Raw genomic sequence first — 18,327 nt, 5'->3', positions numbered from 1 at the left:
CAGGCCTATGTGGGCACCTCGAGATAAAATGTATCTGCAATGCATTGAAAGCAGTTATGACTCCACCCAGAAAGTATTAACCTCAAATTCTACCTGCCATCATTACCGACCCAGTCTACCTGTTGCCTCTGTGATTTGTTACCAGCTATTACAACAGACTAGTATCAACAATGGTAAACAGAGGACAGAGATGAGATGCTATCACATGTATTCCCTTAAACTTACCCATCCCACTACAGCCTGAATTTCCCTTCTGTCCATTCACGGTGCACAATTTTAACTGCCATTCCAAACTTGTCATTAATTCTATCTTTTCACTCAAGCGCACTCCTGTCACCTTTTATTTTTCTCCTTTTGTGTATTGCTCCTCCCAGATCATCCTGACATCAAAATTGTGAAGGATCTATTTGACCCATTATCCCATTTAATTTAAGAACGCCTTCCACCTCCATGGTGCCACTTGCTACCTGCATCCATGGTTGTGTCAGCTCTAAATACGATTATTCCAATTTCCTGGTTGCCCAACATCTACCTTCCATAAACCAGTTCATTTGAAATTCTGCTGCCTATACCTTGTTTGCAGCAAATACCACTCACCTTCAACTCTATGTCAGAAGATAACGTCCCACTTCTGGTACTTGAATTCATACCTAAACTGATAGTTCCATGCAGTGCTGAGGGAGTGCTGTCCTGTCAGAAGTTTTGTCTTAGATGAAAAATGAAAATTATACCCCTGTTTGCCATCTTCTGGATGTAAAAGTTTCACAAGCACCATTTAAAGAAGAGTGGGGCAGTTCTTCCAGTGTTCTCTCCAATATTTATTCCACACTCAACATCACAAAAAAGATGATCTTATCATTTATCTTATTGCTGTTTATGGGAACTTGCTGTATGCAAACTGGCTGCTCTATTTTTCTCCACATCATTTTTCTCCACATGTTTTTCTCCACATCATGCTCTATTTTTGACAGTGCAATAGTGACTGCACTCCTGATGTACTATCAATCGAGTCAAGACTAGTTGTGAGCAAGACAAATAGGCTTTTATTAGCAAGAACTTGGAGCCATCCCTGTCGGAGATCTGGTCTGTACTGAAGGCTAGGGGGAGGAGCCACCGCCTTTATACCCGGACCAGGGGGAGGAGTCTTGGGCGGAACCGACAGGGATGTGCCACATATACAGGTAGCACAGGTAATAATAAATACTAACTAACAGTGGTTAACCATCACAGATAACAGTGGTTTACCACATTTACCCCCTGTTTAAAAAAAGAGTCCGTCAGGGGTGAGGCAGAGTGAACAATATTTACAGATTTAGTCTATCCGGGGGCTTGCTCTGCCGCTGTGATTGCCGTAGTGCCGGTTCCGATGTGGTTTCAGGTCGCGGTGTCGTTTCAAGCGCCGGAACGTTGCTGTCATCCGTAGTCTCGTCCACCCGTCGGGTGTGTGGTGACGACTCCTGGGGCTCAGGCGAGCTGTATACGGGGGCAAGAGGAGTGAATAGTGGTTCTGATGTGGTAAGGACAAAGTCGGGGGTTGGGGGTGAGGGATTGGGGACTATAGAGGTCCCTGAGTCACCTGCGGGCGCTAGGTCACGGATAGATACCGTGTCCTCCCGCCCGTCGGAGTACAGCACATAGGCGTACTGGGGGTTGGCGTGGAGGAGTTGTACCCTTTCGACCAGGGGTCAGACTTACGGGTCCTGGCATGCTTCCGAAGCAGGACAGGGCCCGGGTATGCCAGCCACGACAGTAGTGAAGTCCCTGAGGAAGACTTCCTGGGAAAGACGAACATCCGTTCGTGGGGGGTGGCATTGGTTGCCGTGCACAGGAGGGACCTAATGGAGTGTAGTGCCTCCGGTAGGACCTCTTGCCAGTGGGTGACTGGAAGGCCTTTAGACCGTAGTGCTAGTAAAACAGTCTTCCAAACAGTGGCGTTCTCTCTCTCCACCTGCCCGTTACCCCGGGGGTTGTAGCTAATAGTCCTACTTGAGGCTATGCTTTTGGAGAGCAGGTACCGTCGCAGTTCATCACCCATGAAGGAGGATCCCTGGTCGCTATGGATATAGCTGGGGAAACCAAACAGAGTGAAGAGGCTGCGCAGGGCCCTAATGACTGTGGCCGAGGACATATCTGGGCAGGGAATCGCAAAGGGGAAACGTGAGTACTCGTCAATGACATTGAGGAAGTATATGTTGCGATCAGATGAGGGGAGGGAGCCTTTGAAGTCGATGCTTAGGCGTTCAAAGGGGCGGATGGCTTTTATAAGGTGTGCCCTGTCTGGTTGGTAGAAATGCATCTTGCGTTCCGCGCAAACCTGGCAATTCCGAGTTATAGACCTGACATCCTCAACTGAGTAGGGCAGGGTTCGGGGCTCTAATGAAGTGAAAAAACCTGGTGACCCCGGGTGGCAGATGTCGTTGTGGAGAGCCTGTAACCGGTCCACCTGCGCACTGGCGCATGTTCCACGGGACAGGGCGTCAGGTGGCTCATTGAGCTTCCCGGGCCGATACAAGATATCGTAATTGTAGGTGGAAGTTCGATCCTCCACCGTAATATCTTGTCGTTCTTGATCTTGCCCAGCTGCGTATTTTTGAACATGAGGGCAACGGATCCTTGGTCCATGAGTAGGGTGAACCGTTTACCAGCTAAATAGTGGGGCCAGTGCCGTACAGCTTCCACTATGGCTTGGGCTTCCTTTTCGACAGAGGAGTGTCGAGTTTCGGGGCCTTGTAGGGTTCGTGAAAAGAAGGCCACGGGTCTGCCCGCCTGGTTAAGGGTGGTGGCTAGGGTGAAATCAGACGCATCGCTCTCCACCTGGAACGGGATGGATTCGTCTATAGTGTGCATCGTGGCCTTCGCGATGTCAGCTTTGATGCGGTCGAAGGCCAGACGGGCCTCCGCCGTCAAGGGAAAAAGGGTGGATTTTATAAGCGGACGGGCTTTATCCGCATAGTTGGGGACCCACTGTGCATAGTACGAGAAGAAACCCAGGCATCTTCTCAGTGCTTTGAGGCTGGTGGGGAGGGGAAGTTCCAGGAGGGGACGCATATGGTCGGGATCGGGGCCGATGACCCCATTCTCCACTACGTACCCGAGGATGGCGAGGCGGTGTGTACTGAATACACACTTCTCCTTATTGTAAGTCAGGTTAAGGAGACTAGCCGTGTGCAGGAATCTGTGGAGGTTGGCATCGTGGTCCTGCTGGTCATGGCCGCAGATGGTGACGTTATCCAGGTACGGGAAGGTGGCCCGCAGCCCCTTCTGGTCTACCATTCGGTCCATTTCGCGCTGGAAGACTGAGACCCCATTGGTGACGCCAAAAGGAACCCTAAGGAAGTGGTAAAGGCGACCATCCGCCTCGAACACCGTATATTGGCAGTCCTCCGGGCGGATAGGGAGCTGGTGATATGCCGACTTCAAGTCAATGGTGGAGAACACCCGATATTGTGCATTCTGATTGACCATGTCAGATATGCGGGGAAGGGGGTACGCATCCAGCTGCGTATTTCGATTAATGGTCTGACTGTAGTCAATGACCATTCTGTGTTTCTCCCCGGACTTAACGACTACCACTTGTGCTCGCCAGGGGCTGGTACTGGCTTCGATGATCCCTTCCCTGAGGAGCCGCTGGGCTTCTTACCTGATAAAGACCCTGTCTCCAGCACTGTACCGCCTGTTCTTGGTGGCGATGGGCTTGCAGTTGGGAATGAGATTCGCAAACAAGGAGGGAGGGGCGATCTTAAGGGTCGAGAGACTGCAGGTGGTGCGCGGTGGGCAATTTAGGTGCTGCTGATTGCAGACGGAGAGCGGGGGAAAAGGCCCATTATACTGTATAGTGACACTCTTCAGATGGGTCATGAAATCTAGACCCAGGAGTACAGAAGCACAGAGGTGTGGAAGCACGAGGAGCCTGAAGTTATCGTATACTATGCCCCGCACCGTCAGGGTCACCACGCAGCAGCCGAGGACATTTACAGAGCGGGATTGCGATGCCATGGAGATCGTTTGCTTGACGGGCCGCACGGAAAAGGCGTATCGGCACACCGTATCAGGGTGAATGAAGCTCTCCGTACTCCCGCTGTCAAACAAACAATGTTCCCTATGCCCGTTTACCTCAATGTCCATCATGGACTTGGCGAGAAGATGAGGCTTCGTCTGGTCCAGGGTAACCGACGCCACCGTTGAATCCTGCAGATAGCCGTAGGGGGCTGATGAGGTAGGAGATGGCGGCCCCTGCTGGTCACTCACGGCCGTTGTCGTCCAAGGTGGCGGCCCTCGCAGGTCGCCGGCGGCCGATGACATCATCCAAGATGGCGGCCTCCGCGGGTCGCATGTGGCCTGAGTCGTCCAAGATGGCGGCCCCCGCGGGTCACACGCGGCGCTCGTGGATTTGGAGGTAGACTTACGGCAGACTTTGGCGTAGTGCCCCTTCTTCCCACACGGGGAGCAGAACGACTCCCTCTCCGGTCAGCGTTGTCGGGGGTGCTTACCCAGGCCGCACAAATAGCATTTTGGGCCTCCAGAGGTTGCTGCAGTGGTCAGGTCACCGGTGAGGCATGGGGCGGCGTAGGTCTGTGGTCCTCCCGGTAGCAACGGCTGCGGTGTCCACGATGCGCCCACGTGGTCAGGTGAGTAGGCTTTGAGGTATTGTGAAGTCACCTCTAAGGATTCAGCCAGTTCCACCATTTTCTTTAAGTCCGGCGCACCCTGTTCCAGCAGCCGTTGCCGTATATAAGTAGTTCCGATGCCCGTGACAAAGGCATCCCTGATTAAGTCATCAGCATATTGGGTGGCAGTCACCGACTTACAGTTGCAGTTCCGGGCAAGCAGTCGCAACACACGCAGGAACTGGTCAACTGATTCACCTGGCTGCCGTCTGTGCGTAGCGAGGAGGTGTCTCGCGTAGACTTCATTAGGCAGTTTATTATACAGGCCCTTTAAAAGTTCGATAGCGGCCGTGTAATTTTCCGCGTCTCGGATCGTAGCGTATAGTACGTCGCTTACCCGGCCGCGGAGCACCCGTAGTTTGTCAGCAGCTGTACGGACAGCAGTGGAGGCTTCAATGTAATCTTCGAAGCATTTCAGCCAGTGATCAAACGTGTTTGATGCTCCAGCAGCTTGTGGGTCCAGATTCAGCCTGTCGGGTTTTAGTAACTGCTCCATTCTAAAAAAAAACTTGCTAATAAAATTGATGCACTATCAATCGAGTCAAGACTAGTTGTGAACAAGACAAATAGGCTTTTATTAGCAAGAACTTGGAGCCATCCCTGTCGGAGATCTGGTCTGTACTGAAGGCTAGGGGGAGGAGCCACCGCCTTTATATCCGGACCAGGGGGAGGAGTCTTGGGCGGAACCGACAGGGATGTGCCACATATACAGGTAGTACAGGTAATAATAAATACTAACTAACAGTGGTTAACCACCACAGATAACAGTGATTTACCACAACTTCAGAAGTATTCTATTTTCTGTAAAGCACTTGGGCACATTTCCATACATTTAAGGTACCATATAAATTTACGAAGATAAAGGCAAAATACTGTGGATGCTGGAATCTGAAACAAAACCAGAAAATGTTGGAAATTCTCAGCAGGCCTGATGACTCAGAGCTGACGAAGGGTCATCCAGACTCGAAACGTTGGCTCTGTTCTCTCTCCATTGATTCTGTCAGACCTGCTGAGATTTTCCAGCATTATCTGGTTTCATTATATAAATTTTGGTTGCATTTTTAATAATGACTCTCAGCCAATACCATAAATATCAAAGAGGAAACAAGAGATTCATGTGTGCGTATAGTGCCTTTCACTGGAAGTCTCAAAGCACTTCACATCCAACTGCACACTTTTAAAGTTTAGCCACTCTTTTAATGAAGGGAACACACAAAGCAAACTCCCATGAAGAGCAATGTAACAATAACCAGATAGCCTATTATTTCCGATGTTAATTGTGGGATAACTATTGGCCAAGATACCAGGGAACTCCACTGCTCTTCTTTAAAACAAAGCCAAAGTTTCTTTAACATTGACTTGAGATGGTAGACAAGACTTCAGTTGAGGCAATGCCTCAAACAGTTTGGCACTTCTGCAGTACTGTATGGAATGTCAGCCTTGATTTTTGTGCTCAAGATTCAAGTGTGATTTGAATCCAGAATTTTTGACTCTGAGGCAAGATTACTACTAACTGGCTGACATATAAAATTATCACTTTTGTATTTAAATCCTTCCATTTCCTGGACACAGGTGAGGTCCCTGAGGATTGGAGGATAGCGAATGTGGTACCGTTATTTAAGAAGGGTAGCAGGGATAACCCAGGTAATTATAGGCCAGTGAGCTTGACGTCCGTGGTAGGGAAGTTGTTGGAGAGGATTCTTAGAGACAGGATGTATGCGCATTTAGAACGGAACAATCTCATTAGTGACAGACAGCATGGTTTTGTAAGAGGGAGGTCGTGCCTTACAAATTTGGTAGAGTTTTTTGAGGAAGTGACAAAAATGGTTGACGAAGGAAGGGCCATGGATGTCGTCTATATGGATTTCAGTAAGGCATTTGACAAAGTCCCTCATCGCAGGTTGGTTAAGAAGGTTAAGGCTCATGGGATACAAGGAGAGGTGGCTAGATGGGTAGAAAACTGGCTTGGCCACAGGCGACAGAGGGTAGCAGTCGAAGGATCTTTTTCCGGCTGGATGTCTGTGACCAGTGGTGTTCCGCAGGGCTCTGTACTGGGACCTCTGCTATTTGTGATATATTTAAATGATTTGGAAGAAGGTGCAACTGGTGTTATCAGCAAGTTTGCAGATGACACGAAGATGGCTGGACTTGTGGATAGCGATGAACATTGTCGGACAATACAGCAGCATATAGATAGGCTGGAAAATTGGGCGGAGAAATGGCAGATGGAATTTAATCCAGATAAATGCAAAGTGATGCATTTTGGAAGAACTAATGTAGGGGGGAGTTATACAATAAATGGCAGAGCCATCAAGAGTATAGAAACACAGAGGGACCTAGGTGTGCAAGTCCACAAATCCTTGAAGGTGGCAGCACAAGTGGAGAAGGTGGTGAAGAAGGCATATGGTATGCTTGCCTTTATAGGATGGGGTATAGAGTATAAAAGCTGGAGTCTGATGTTGCAGCTGTATAGAACGCTGGTTAGGCCACATTTGGAGTACTGCGTCCAGTTCTGGTCGTCGCACTGCCCGAAGGATGTGGAGGCTTTAGAGAGAGTGCAGAGAAGGTTTACCAGGATGTTGCCCGGTATGGAGGGTCTTAGATATGAGGAGAGATTGGGTAAACTGGGCTTGTTCTCCCTGGAAAGACGGAGAATGAGGGGAGACCTAATAGAGGTGTACAAAATTATGAAGGGTATAGATTGGGTGAACAGTGGGAATCTTTTTCCCAGGTCGGAGGTGATGATCACGAGGGGTCACGGGCTCAAGGTGAGAGGGGCGAGGTATAACTCAGACATCAGAGGGACGTTTTTTACACAGAGAGTGGTGGGGGCCTGGAATGCGCTGCCAAGTAGGATGGTGGAGGCAGACACACTAGCATCGTTTAAGACTTACCTGGGATAGTCACATGAGCAGTCTGGGAATGGAGGGATACAAACGAATGGTCTAGTTGGACCAATGAGCGGCACAGGCTTGGAGGGCCGAAGGGCCTGTTTCCTGTGCTGTACTGTTCTTTGTTCTTTGTTCATTTGTGCTTTTCCTAACTCTGTGTCCTCTTATAGTGTTTCAACAACCTGTGAACAATCAGGTTTCTCAAGTGGTTTAGGCCACCTGTAATCCCCATCTTCCTCTGTACATCTTTGCCAGATGCTTTATCCTTCTCTAGCCTTATCCCATCTTAATCTTGCAACCTCCTCCATCCATATCTGCACATTTTATTAATCTGTCTGAACTTGCATTTCCTTCCTTCCCTTTTACCCACCACTGACGGCACAATTTTCTTAATGATACTCATTGGAACTGCCAGTCCTGAAATCCTCCATTTTCCCACATCTTTCCATCTTTAAAACCTATCCAAACTCTATTTTTTCATTCAACTTTTGTTCACCCCTCTGAACTGTTGTACCAAATATTGGCATTTAGCCTTTTATTACTTTCATTTATAGATTTTTATTCTGGTCATGAGAAGTGCTGTGAGATTTTTTAATGTATTAAAGGTTAAAATTATATATTAAAAGATAATCGCAAATTGTTGCTATGAGACATGCTGTAATATTTATATCATATAGATAAGTAGCAGTTCTGATTTAATTTGCTCCTTGTGTTTCACTGCTAGCAATAGGTAGAGCAATTCAATCCTAATTGTGCTCATATTTGTATGAGACAAATTAAGAATTTTCATTTTAATCATAGGAAATTCAGACAAAGCTTTGTACAATTTCATATCATTTCTGACAATATTGGGCTGTCCTTGAATAAATTAAGTTACACTTTGGAACGGGGTATTTATTATATTTTAAAATACTGTCGCATCGTAAAATTCCTGACCTTCCAACAGAAATATTAATGTTTTATCCCTCCTACACCAATGTCCTCCCCTCACCAAGGAAATGCTTCAGCTCCTTGCTGGATTTGGACAGATACCAGTGGTTTCCTATCATGTTCCCCAATAAATCACTATCAATAAGGACTCTGGACACAGTAGGCAGGCTGCTCTGCTATTGAGGGCACCGTAGCTGAGCCTCATTTTGAACTTTTTCTGTTATATTTTCTTGCAGAAGACGGGGAGGAGAAGCGTTGGCTAATTCTTTCCTATAATTCCAGAGACACAAAAGCGAATTAACATTTCCCAGTGACAATGATGCAGAAAGTCAGATATTGAACCCTCTCCAATATCACAACATTGGAGCAGATACAAGATCCCATTAATGAGGCAAGGGACGCTAGTAGATTTAGGTCACCGCCAAAACCAGGCAGCTGCGGAACGAATTTTCAATTGATCACAGCCCGGAACAATATTGGTGGTGTACAAATCGCGGGGGACTGTGTTCGGCGCTGCACAGGCACCGGGGTGGCGTTCCGGGGAGGGTAACAGTGTTTCCCGCCAGCTTCGCGGCTGCCTGGAGACGGAGATGATGGCGGACATCCTGGAGGTCCCGCGCACGCGGATTAACACGAGCCTGGTCTCGCGCTTCACGGGGAAGGCCGTTTGCTTCGTGGGCCGAGTTCAGAAGGTAGCGGGAGAGCAGCTCAGAGACCCGGCGGCCGTCTCCCCCCCCCCCCCCTTCCCCTTCCCCCGATAACACTGCTGAACTAAACATGGGGCAAATGCTTTTCCATACCTGCAGCTGTTTAGGGATACGGGAAGCTCGGGTTGTCTGTATATTAGGAACATAGGAATCAGAAGCAGACAATTCAGCCCTTCGAGCCTGCTCTGCCACTCAATGGCATGGCTGATCTCTCCCTGCTCTCAAATCCACCACCCCCCACCCCCATGTTCCCCATATCCCCTTTAACCAGTTTTTATTCGAAATCCATTAGCCATTCATCATGTCCTGATTCTTTTTGTTGTTGTGTCTGTGATTCAGGTTCACCCCTCTGGTACCTCCTTTGTCCTCTCAGATGGTGATGGGAAAAATGTCACAGTGGAAATGACTGACCCGGTAAGTGATTTTTTAAAAAAATGCAATTTTAAAATTCGGTGTATATGTAAAAAGAAACACAACAATGCTGCAAGTGTGCAATTGAAATGTAGATCACTCTGTTTACAGCAAATTTTCACAGACAAGTTATGCACTCAATTCTTAACACTGTCTCAAACCAGTCACCCAATATCATCACCTGGATTTTGCAGTCAGCCGCAAACAATTGGTGCTCATCATTGGCAACAGTGAGGCTCTTCACCCAACCAGATTGAAGAAACTCGGAGACTGAATGAGTCTAAACCAAAAAGTGCAAGCTAGACTGTTTATTTCTACATAAAATTATGTACAGAAAGCAGAATAAGGAAATGGAAAGTAACATGGGATTGAGAAAAGAGGCAGAAATAAAATGTAAAAAAATCTCCCAACTGTAATGAAAATTTTAAAGTAAATTTTCTGTGCCAGAGACGTTCATTTGGCAGTAATTAAAACTTACCACGCTGTTTAAAAATTCACTGGACATCTTGTGTTTTAATGCAGAATCTATCAAAGAGGATAGCATAGCTTCTGGAGGAGCAGGGCAAACCTGACTGCAATTTCCTGATTACTGTAATTTGCTAGACATGTGCAGGTGCCAGAAGTTGCTGGTGATTTATTCCATAATAACAGAGTAATGATAGCCTCACCATTACCACAAAATATGGGCCAATATATACTTTCATTCATCAACTGTCGATTATTTACACATTTAAATTTATTGTAGTTATGTCAATGGTTATGCTCTGGTATGTGTTCTCTGCTGTCAAGAAACTGCCACACAACAACAGTTAGCATCTACTGTGGATTCCATTAGTGGCATAAAAGTTGACTGACAATCATTTCCCTCAGCACCCTTTTCATTGGAGTTTTCCAAGCTATTGTTCATCTTGAAGGACCTTTACAACAGTGACAAATGTTTAACATGTAAATCTCTGTAATACGAACGTCATTGTTTCTCGGTACCGATTATTTTCTGTATCTGTACACAGCAAGTCTGAGTGTGCAGTCAAAAATCTTGACCATTTGGTATTTTGAATCCTATCTGTAATAGCACAGATCTAGGGATGGGATATAAAAGTAAGGAGGTTACGTTAGAACTCAGAGAACATTAATTAGGTGTGGTCACAGTTCAGGAACAATATAATTGATTAGGGAGGGAACAAAGGTGATGTGCAAGAATGTTGCCAGGTCCAGAAACTTTAAGCTTCAAGGAAAATTGTATAGGCCAGGCTTGTTTTCTTTGGAACATTGGATGCTAATTTAGTTGATGTGTTAAAAATTGAGAGGCCAGATGAGAATGGATAGGATGGAACCATTTCTCTGCACAAAAATTTCAATAACTGGTGTTGGTGGGGAGGCAGAGATTTATTATACATAGAGCTAAGTGACTGTATACCCAATGGATCAAATTTAAGATCTCCAGTCTTGCAATATCAGGTCCTGAATAGTGGTGGACAATTAAATAAAACAAGGAGGCGCCACAAAATGTCTCAATCTGAAGCATTTGTAACTATCTTCAGCTAGAAGTGCCAAGTGGATGATCCATCTTGCCTTCCTCCAAGCATCATAGATGCCAGTTTAGTTCATTGCACGTAACATCAAGAAGTGCTTGGGAATACTGGATACAGCAAAGGCTGTAGGCCACATAACATCTCAGTTGTGGTATTATGCTTCAAAATGAACTGTGCGCTTAACCAAGCTGTTCCAGTACAGCTGCAACACTGCCACCTATCCGACAATGTGGAAAATTGCCCAGGTATGTCCAGTCTACAAAAAGCAGGACATCAGTCTACTTTCAATAATCAGCAAAGTGATGGAAGGTATGATCAATAGAGTTCTCAAGTGGCACTTACTCAGCATTTACCAATGCTGCAATTAGATTCTAGACCTCACTATTGTCCAAACACCTCAAAATATGAATTCAAGAGATTGAGGGAACAGTGACTGACCTTGACACTATGTAGCATTAAGGAACTCCAGTAAAACTGAAGCCAATAGGAATTAGGGGAAAAACGCTCCACAAGTTAAGTAACACATATAACACAAGGAAGATGAGTTGTTGCAGGACAGTCTTCTTTGACCCCGTACAGTACTGCACAAGTTCCTCAGGATAGTGGCCTAGGCCCAACCACCTTCAGCTGCTTTGTCAATGACCTATCCTCCATCATTAAATCGGAAGTCGGGATGCTTCCTGAAGTTTTCATAATGGTCAATTCCATTCACAGCTCCTCAGATATTAAAACAATCTGTGCTTACAGGCAGCAAGACCTGGATTTAATTCATCCTTGGATGATAAGTAGCAAGTAATATTGATGTCAGACAAAAGTCATCTCCAAAGAGATCTAACCCTGCCCCCTAGACATTCAATGCTATTACTATCACTAAATCCCTCACTATCAACACCCTGGATGTTACCATTGACCAAAAACTTAACAGACCAGCCTTATAAATACTGTGGCTATGAGAGTAGATCAAAAGCTTAGAATTCTGCAGCAAGTAATTGGCTTCCTGACACCGTTTACACAGTGCAGTCAGGAGTGTAATGGAATATTCTGCACTTGGCTGAACGAGTGAGTGCAACTCCAACAACACTCAGCTTGACACCATCAAGGGCAAAGTAGCCACTTAATTGGCATTCTATCCATCTTAAACATTCACTTCCACCAACGCTGATGTACTGACAGCAGTGTGTACCACCATTTTCTCATCAGATTGTGTGGGTCTAAAACTTGGTGCATGGATGGATGGTAGAGACAGATACCCTCATTACCTTTAAAGAATACTTGGATATGCAATTGAAGTGCTGTAGCCAAAAAGCTGGATGAACATCTGGAAAATAGATCACACTTTTATGGCTGACATAGATACGATCATCCAAATGGCCTCTACTGTAAATTTCTACGATTCTCCATAATGTATATGATTAACTACAAAGTCTATTTTACCTATTTTTATGCTATTATGTAGCTTGATGAAGAGTTGAGCGGAGTCATTGAAGTAGTTGGAAAAGTTACACCAAAAGCCACTATCCAGGCTGCATACTACGTCTCTTTCCGTGAGGATAAGAACAGTTTTGGTATGTGTAATATGAATTTATTGTAAAACCTTTTCAAAACCTACATTTAACTTATATATGAAACTTTATTTTTGTAGCTGTCTTTGTCACATCATATTGGGCTAAGTGCCAAATTCTCCGTCCTCATTGGCAGCAGTGAGGGTTGTGAATGGCCAGAGAATTTAATTCATTTGGGGAGAATTAATAGTGTCCGATTGACATGGTCATAACAATCAGCGTTAAAGCTTCCCTTTGTTGGAACACTTCTTCTCCTCAGATTTTTTTCATTGAAACTAATCTCCATTTTACCCCCTAACATTTAATGAAGAAAAAACAAGTCCTTCAGTTTTCATTCTACTATTCTCTCGGATTGCTATTTTGCTTAGTTCCATTGTTCCCTGTCCTGTTCCTTTGTTTATATAAGAAATGCACACCTGTATATGAGAGACAGAAATTTATGAAGTTTTAAGAAAAATAAATATGTTCCCTAAACATGTACAAGACCTATTTGAAACAACTGCTAGGTAAGGGGTCTGTTCGCAATCACAGATAATGCTGGACGTGACTGGAGAGGTTTGGGTAGTTATTCTTTCTTTTCTCAACCTCAAAGGAAGCTGTTGGCCCCTGTAACCTCTGTACATGAAATTCTGATAATGATCCTTTGTCCTACATATGTTAGAGCCACCCCTGACGTTGGCCTGCTGAATCCACTTGACAGCTGGGTAGCAGCATATCACCTGATGAACCAAGCTCTGGACCAGCTTTCTTGTTGCTAGTTAACAAGCATACAAAAACTTGTCAATAAAGGGATTTACTAGCTTAAGTTTTCATTGTCCTTTTAAAAATTTTAAATATTTTACATTCTGGTTTTTAAAAATGACGTGTGGAACCTTAAGGTACAATATAATTATAGAACAAAGATCTAGGAATACAGGTTCATAGCTCCTTGAAAGTGGAGTCACAGGTGGTGAAAGGAGGCATTCAGCATGCTTGGTTTCATTGGTCTAAACATTGAATACAGGGTGTCTTGTTGAAATTGTACAAGACATTAGTAAGGCCACATATGTAATACTATGTACACTTCTGGTCACCCTACTATAGAAAGGATATTATTAAACTAGAAAGAATGCAGAAAAAATTTACTAGGATGCTCCCAGGACTTGATGGCTTGAGTTATAAGGAGAGGCTGGATAGACTGGGACTTTTGTGACCCTGGAGGGTAGGAGGCTGAGGGGTGATCTTTTTAGATGTCTATAAAATAATGAGGGGCATAGATAAGGCAGATAGTCAACATCTTTTCCAAAGGTAGGGGAGTCTAAAACTAGAGGGCATGGAGTTAAGGTGAGGGGAGAGATACAAGAGGATCCAGAAGGGCAATTTTTTCAGACAGGTTGATGAGTGTCTGGAACAAGCTGCCAGAGGCAGTAGTAGAAGCGGGTACAATTTTGTCTTTTAAAAAGCAGTGATAGTTACATGAGTAAGATGGGTATAGAGGGATATGAGCCAGATGCGGGCAATTGGGACTAGCTTGGTGGTTTAAAAAAAGAGGCAACATGGACAAGTGGCTGCATACCTCTATATAGGACTTTGTAATATGCTATAGTTCCAGTCAAAAAACAGAGTTCCATCATATTGCTTTTTCAACCAATGCCAAGAAAAATATCTGGTCAATCATTCCCTCGTTTGTGGACCCGTTCACCTTGATATATCTAACTGTTTTTCCAAAAGCAATTAATAGGTTGCAAAGCACAATTTGGATAGTTTGCTAGACTAATTTATTTCCTCCTTTATTTCAGATCTCAGCCTTTACAATGAAGCCCTGAACGTCATCCATGAATTTTCACAGTACTATCCATTTACTGTTACAAGCAGCGGGTGATTTCTTCCACACCAACTGAGGAGCCAAAATCTTAACTTATACTGGAGTTCTATTGGGTAATCTTACTGGATTACATTTGGCACTACAGTAACCTCTGTCTGTAGGATCTGATAACTTGCAAGTTAAAAATGAAAGTGTAATGTAGAAGTTTTATATATTTTCTAAAATGTTGCAAAACCCATTTTCAAAAGTCTGAGTTAAATGAAAAAAATTAACATCCAGACAGCTGTTATTTGTTCTGAGGCTGACATTGTAGCACTTCACCTGCAAGTCAAAGTAAATAAGATGGCTTATGAATGGTGTACTTTTTCCAAGTTAAATTTATTCCAAATGACAGGTTAAAATATTTGACTAGAATGCAGCCCATGGATGTACTTGTATAAATGGCTCTTGTTTGACCTTCAGTAAAATCTTTTTTTTTTGTTTGTGAATTGTTGCTTTATTTATTAGTTCAACGTCTCTCCTGTAAAACATTCTGGGATGGGGACTATGAAGTTATATTGTGAAAATGCTAATTTCCTGTGTTTTCAGATAGCATCTTTAGTGTTTTTTTTAAGAAAGAGAGGTACTGGGATTCTTGAGAAACATTAAGGTAGACAAGTCCCCAGGGCCTGATGGGATGGATATTCCCCAGAATATTGGAAGCAAGGGAGGAAATTGCTGGGGCCCTGAGAGAAATCCTTGGGACCTCCCCTGTAGCCAGTGAGGATACAGAGGATTGGAGAATAGCCAGTGTTGTTCCTTTGTTTAAGAAGGGTAGCAAGAATAATCCAGGTAATTACAGGCCAGTGAGCCTGACGTCAGCAGTAGGGAAATTATTGGAGAGGATTCTTCGAGACAGGATTTACTCCCACTTGGAAATAAGTGGATGTATTAGCGAGAGGCAACATGGTTTTGTGAAGGGGAGGTCATGTCTCACTAGATTGACTTTTTCAAGGAAGCGATGATGATGATTGAGGGTAGGGCAGTGGATGTTGTCTACATGGACTTCAGTAACACCTTTGACAAGGTCCCACGTGGCAGACTGGTGCAGAAGGTGAAGTCGTATGGGATCAGAGGTGAGCTGGCAAGGTGGATACAGAACTGGCTCAGTCATAGAAGACGGAGGGCTCAGGGATCAGTGCTGGGACCTTTGCGGTTTGTAAAATATATATTTTATATTATATTCTTTTTTTTGAGGAAAATGTTACTGGTTTGATTAGTAAGTTTGCGGACAACAGAGATTGGTGGATGGTGATGAGAACCATCAGAGGATACGGCAGGATATAGATCGGTTGGAGATTTGGGCAGAGAGATGGCAGATGGAGTTTAATCCTGACAAATGTGAGGTAATGCATTTTGGAAGGTCAAATACAGATAGGAAATATACAGTAAATGGCAGAACCCTTACGAGTATTGATAGAGGGATCTAGGTGTACAGGTACACAGGTCACTGAAGGTAGTCAAGAAGGCATACAGCATGCTTGCCTTCATTGGCCGAGGCATTGAATTTTAAATTTGGCAAGTTGTGTTGCAGCTTTATAGAACCTTAGTTAGGCTGCACTTGGAATATTGTGTTTAATTCTGGTCACCACGCTCCCAGAAGGATGTGGAGGCTTTGGAGAGGATGCAGAAAAGATTTACCAGGATGTTGCCTGGTATGGAGGACACTAGCTATGGAGAGATTGGAGAAACTTGGTTTGTTCTCACTGGAACGACGGAGGCTGAGGGGGCGACCTGATAGAAGTCTACAAGATTGAGGGGCATGGACAGAGTGGATAGTCAGAAACTTTTTACCAGAGTGGAAGAGTCAATTACGAGGGGGCATAGGTTCAAGGTGCGAGTGACAAGGTTTAAAGATGTACGAGGCAAGTTTTTTTTTAAACAGAGGGTGGTGGGTACCTGGAACTCGCTGCTGGGGGAGGTAGAAGTAGATATGATAGTGAATTTTAAGGGGCATCTTGATAAATACATGAATACGATGGGAATAGAGGGATACGGTCTCCGGAAGGGTAGGGGGTTTTAGTTCAGTCGGGTAGCATGGTTGGTGCAGGTTTAGAGGGCCGAAAGGCCTGTTCCTGTGCTGTAATTTTTGTTCTTTAAAGAGGGGAGAATTATGTCAGGAGGTTGGTATAGTGTAGCTCTCTAAAACAAGAGAACAAAGCTAAGGCATGTGATACCACCATATGAACATCCACCATGAAAACCAAATGCTCCCTCAATTTAATTCTGTTGCAAAACAGAAGTTATCCATAACCTTTGAATACTTAAAGTTTTCCTATTAAATATTCCCCTTCTGTCTGCAACCCCATGAAGCTGCTTCAAGGCTGTTGCCAATAATCCATGTCCATATTTATAAAAAAAAAGCAAGGTGGTTAATTGCCAAGATGTATTAGTAACTGGTATTAGATTCTTGATAACCTTGTTGCACCCCCAAACTTCAGTTTAATCTCTTCTGCACCAAACTACTTCAGCTGACTTGCAGTTCAGACGGGCTTGATCACGCCACCCATCGCCTGAAATATTCAGTGGTGGCAGTACATCTGCATGATATACTGCTCTTTTGACATATCTTCCAAATCTGCAACCTCCACCTCCTAGAAGGAAAAAGGCAGCAAGTGCATAGGCATATCACCACCTGCAAGTTTCCCTCCAAGTCACACAATTCTGTTTTGGAACTACATTGCTGCTACTCCTTCACTGTCACTGGATCAAAACCCTGGAACTCACAACTTAACAGTACCATGGATCTACCTTCATTATACAGACTGCACCAGTTCAAGGCAGCAGCTCACCACCATGGATCTGCCTTCAAGGGTAAATAAGAATGGAAAATAAATACTGGCATTGCTGGTAACAACCATTAATAAATTTAAAAGTTGCACATTTTTAAAAAACATTTTCAATCTATATTTTGGCTTAATCAAATTGAGTGATTTAACTTTGTTTTGCTGTCTGCAAATACTCAAACTTGATTGGTTGCCTATCTCTTTGCTGATATAATTGCTGATGCACACCTTGACTCAGCACCAGATCATACCGCCATCGGGAAAGGGAAATTCTCACCAGAGACAGATCGGTGTTGACAGCTTCCTTCAAAGGTTAATGACAAGTGCCCTTGCTTTGTCGATGACTGCAAAATTTGCACCATTTGTTTCTAATAGGAGCGTGATACCACTTATGCTTGACCTGATTACAGCAGGAGCCACCTGCCTTCAGTATCAGTACAATGCAAACATATCCAAATCTAATTTCGTTGACCTTAGAGAGGCTGAAGTATTCAAGTAAAAACAATCATACACGTAGTCAAAAGTAAATGACAACATTGTTACTGGAATTTCATCTTAAACCTTCCTTTGGACATTAGAAATTTAACTAATTAAGGAAATTGTTTGCAAGGAGCTTTGAATTATTTGACTGTCTTGCCTTTTTGAATTGATTATTTTCATAGGTGGAAATGGGTAGCCTTTGAGCCTGAACCACAATTCTATTAGATCACAGGTTATGGGTATCTCAATTCCTAGAAAAGTTGTCAAACTCAATTCCGAATATTTCAATTGTCCAGCAGCCACAACCTTCTGGACAAGACTTCCATATTTCCACTACCTTTCATGTGAAAAAAAATGCTTCCACATTTCATTCTTGAAGGGACGAGCTCAAAATTTAAAATGGCTTTTTGTACTATCAGCGGCTTGGCTGAAGAGGGGAGGAAAAGGTAACTAAACCAGTGATGATTAAAGAACACAAGACCTTGGACAAAAAAAACACTTAAAAGCTTATGCAAATG

At 44.2% G+C, this 18,327-nt stretch overlaps 1 protein-coding gene across 1 annotated transcript; it reads left to right on the top strand.

The window, feature by feature from the left end:
• Positions 1-8,720: 8,720 nt before the first annotated feature.
• rpa3 (replication protein A3) lies at positions 8,721-14,992 on the top strand. Its single transcript, XM_078228001.1, has 4 exons — positions 8,721-9,180; positions 9,535-9,609; positions 12,595-12,703; positions 14,479-14,992. Exons 1-4 carry the CDS (start codon positions 9,079-9,081, stop codon positions 14,559-14,561), a joined length of 369 nt encoding a protein of 122 aa, XP_078084127.1. The 5' UTR covers positions 8,721-9,078; the 3' UTR covers positions 14,562-14,992.
• The last annotated feature ends 3,335 nt before the right edge of the window (positions 14,993-18,327 follow it).

Source organism: Mustelus asterias, chromosome 2, assembly GCF_964213995.1.
Source record: "Mustelus asterias chromosome 2, sMusAst1.hap1.1, whole genome shotgun sequence".
Lineage (NCBI taxonomy): Eukaryota > Metazoa > Chordata > Chondrichthyes > Carcharhiniformes > Triakidae > Mustelus > Mustelus asterias.
This window is presented reverse-complemented; position numbering and strand designations above follow the sequence as displayed.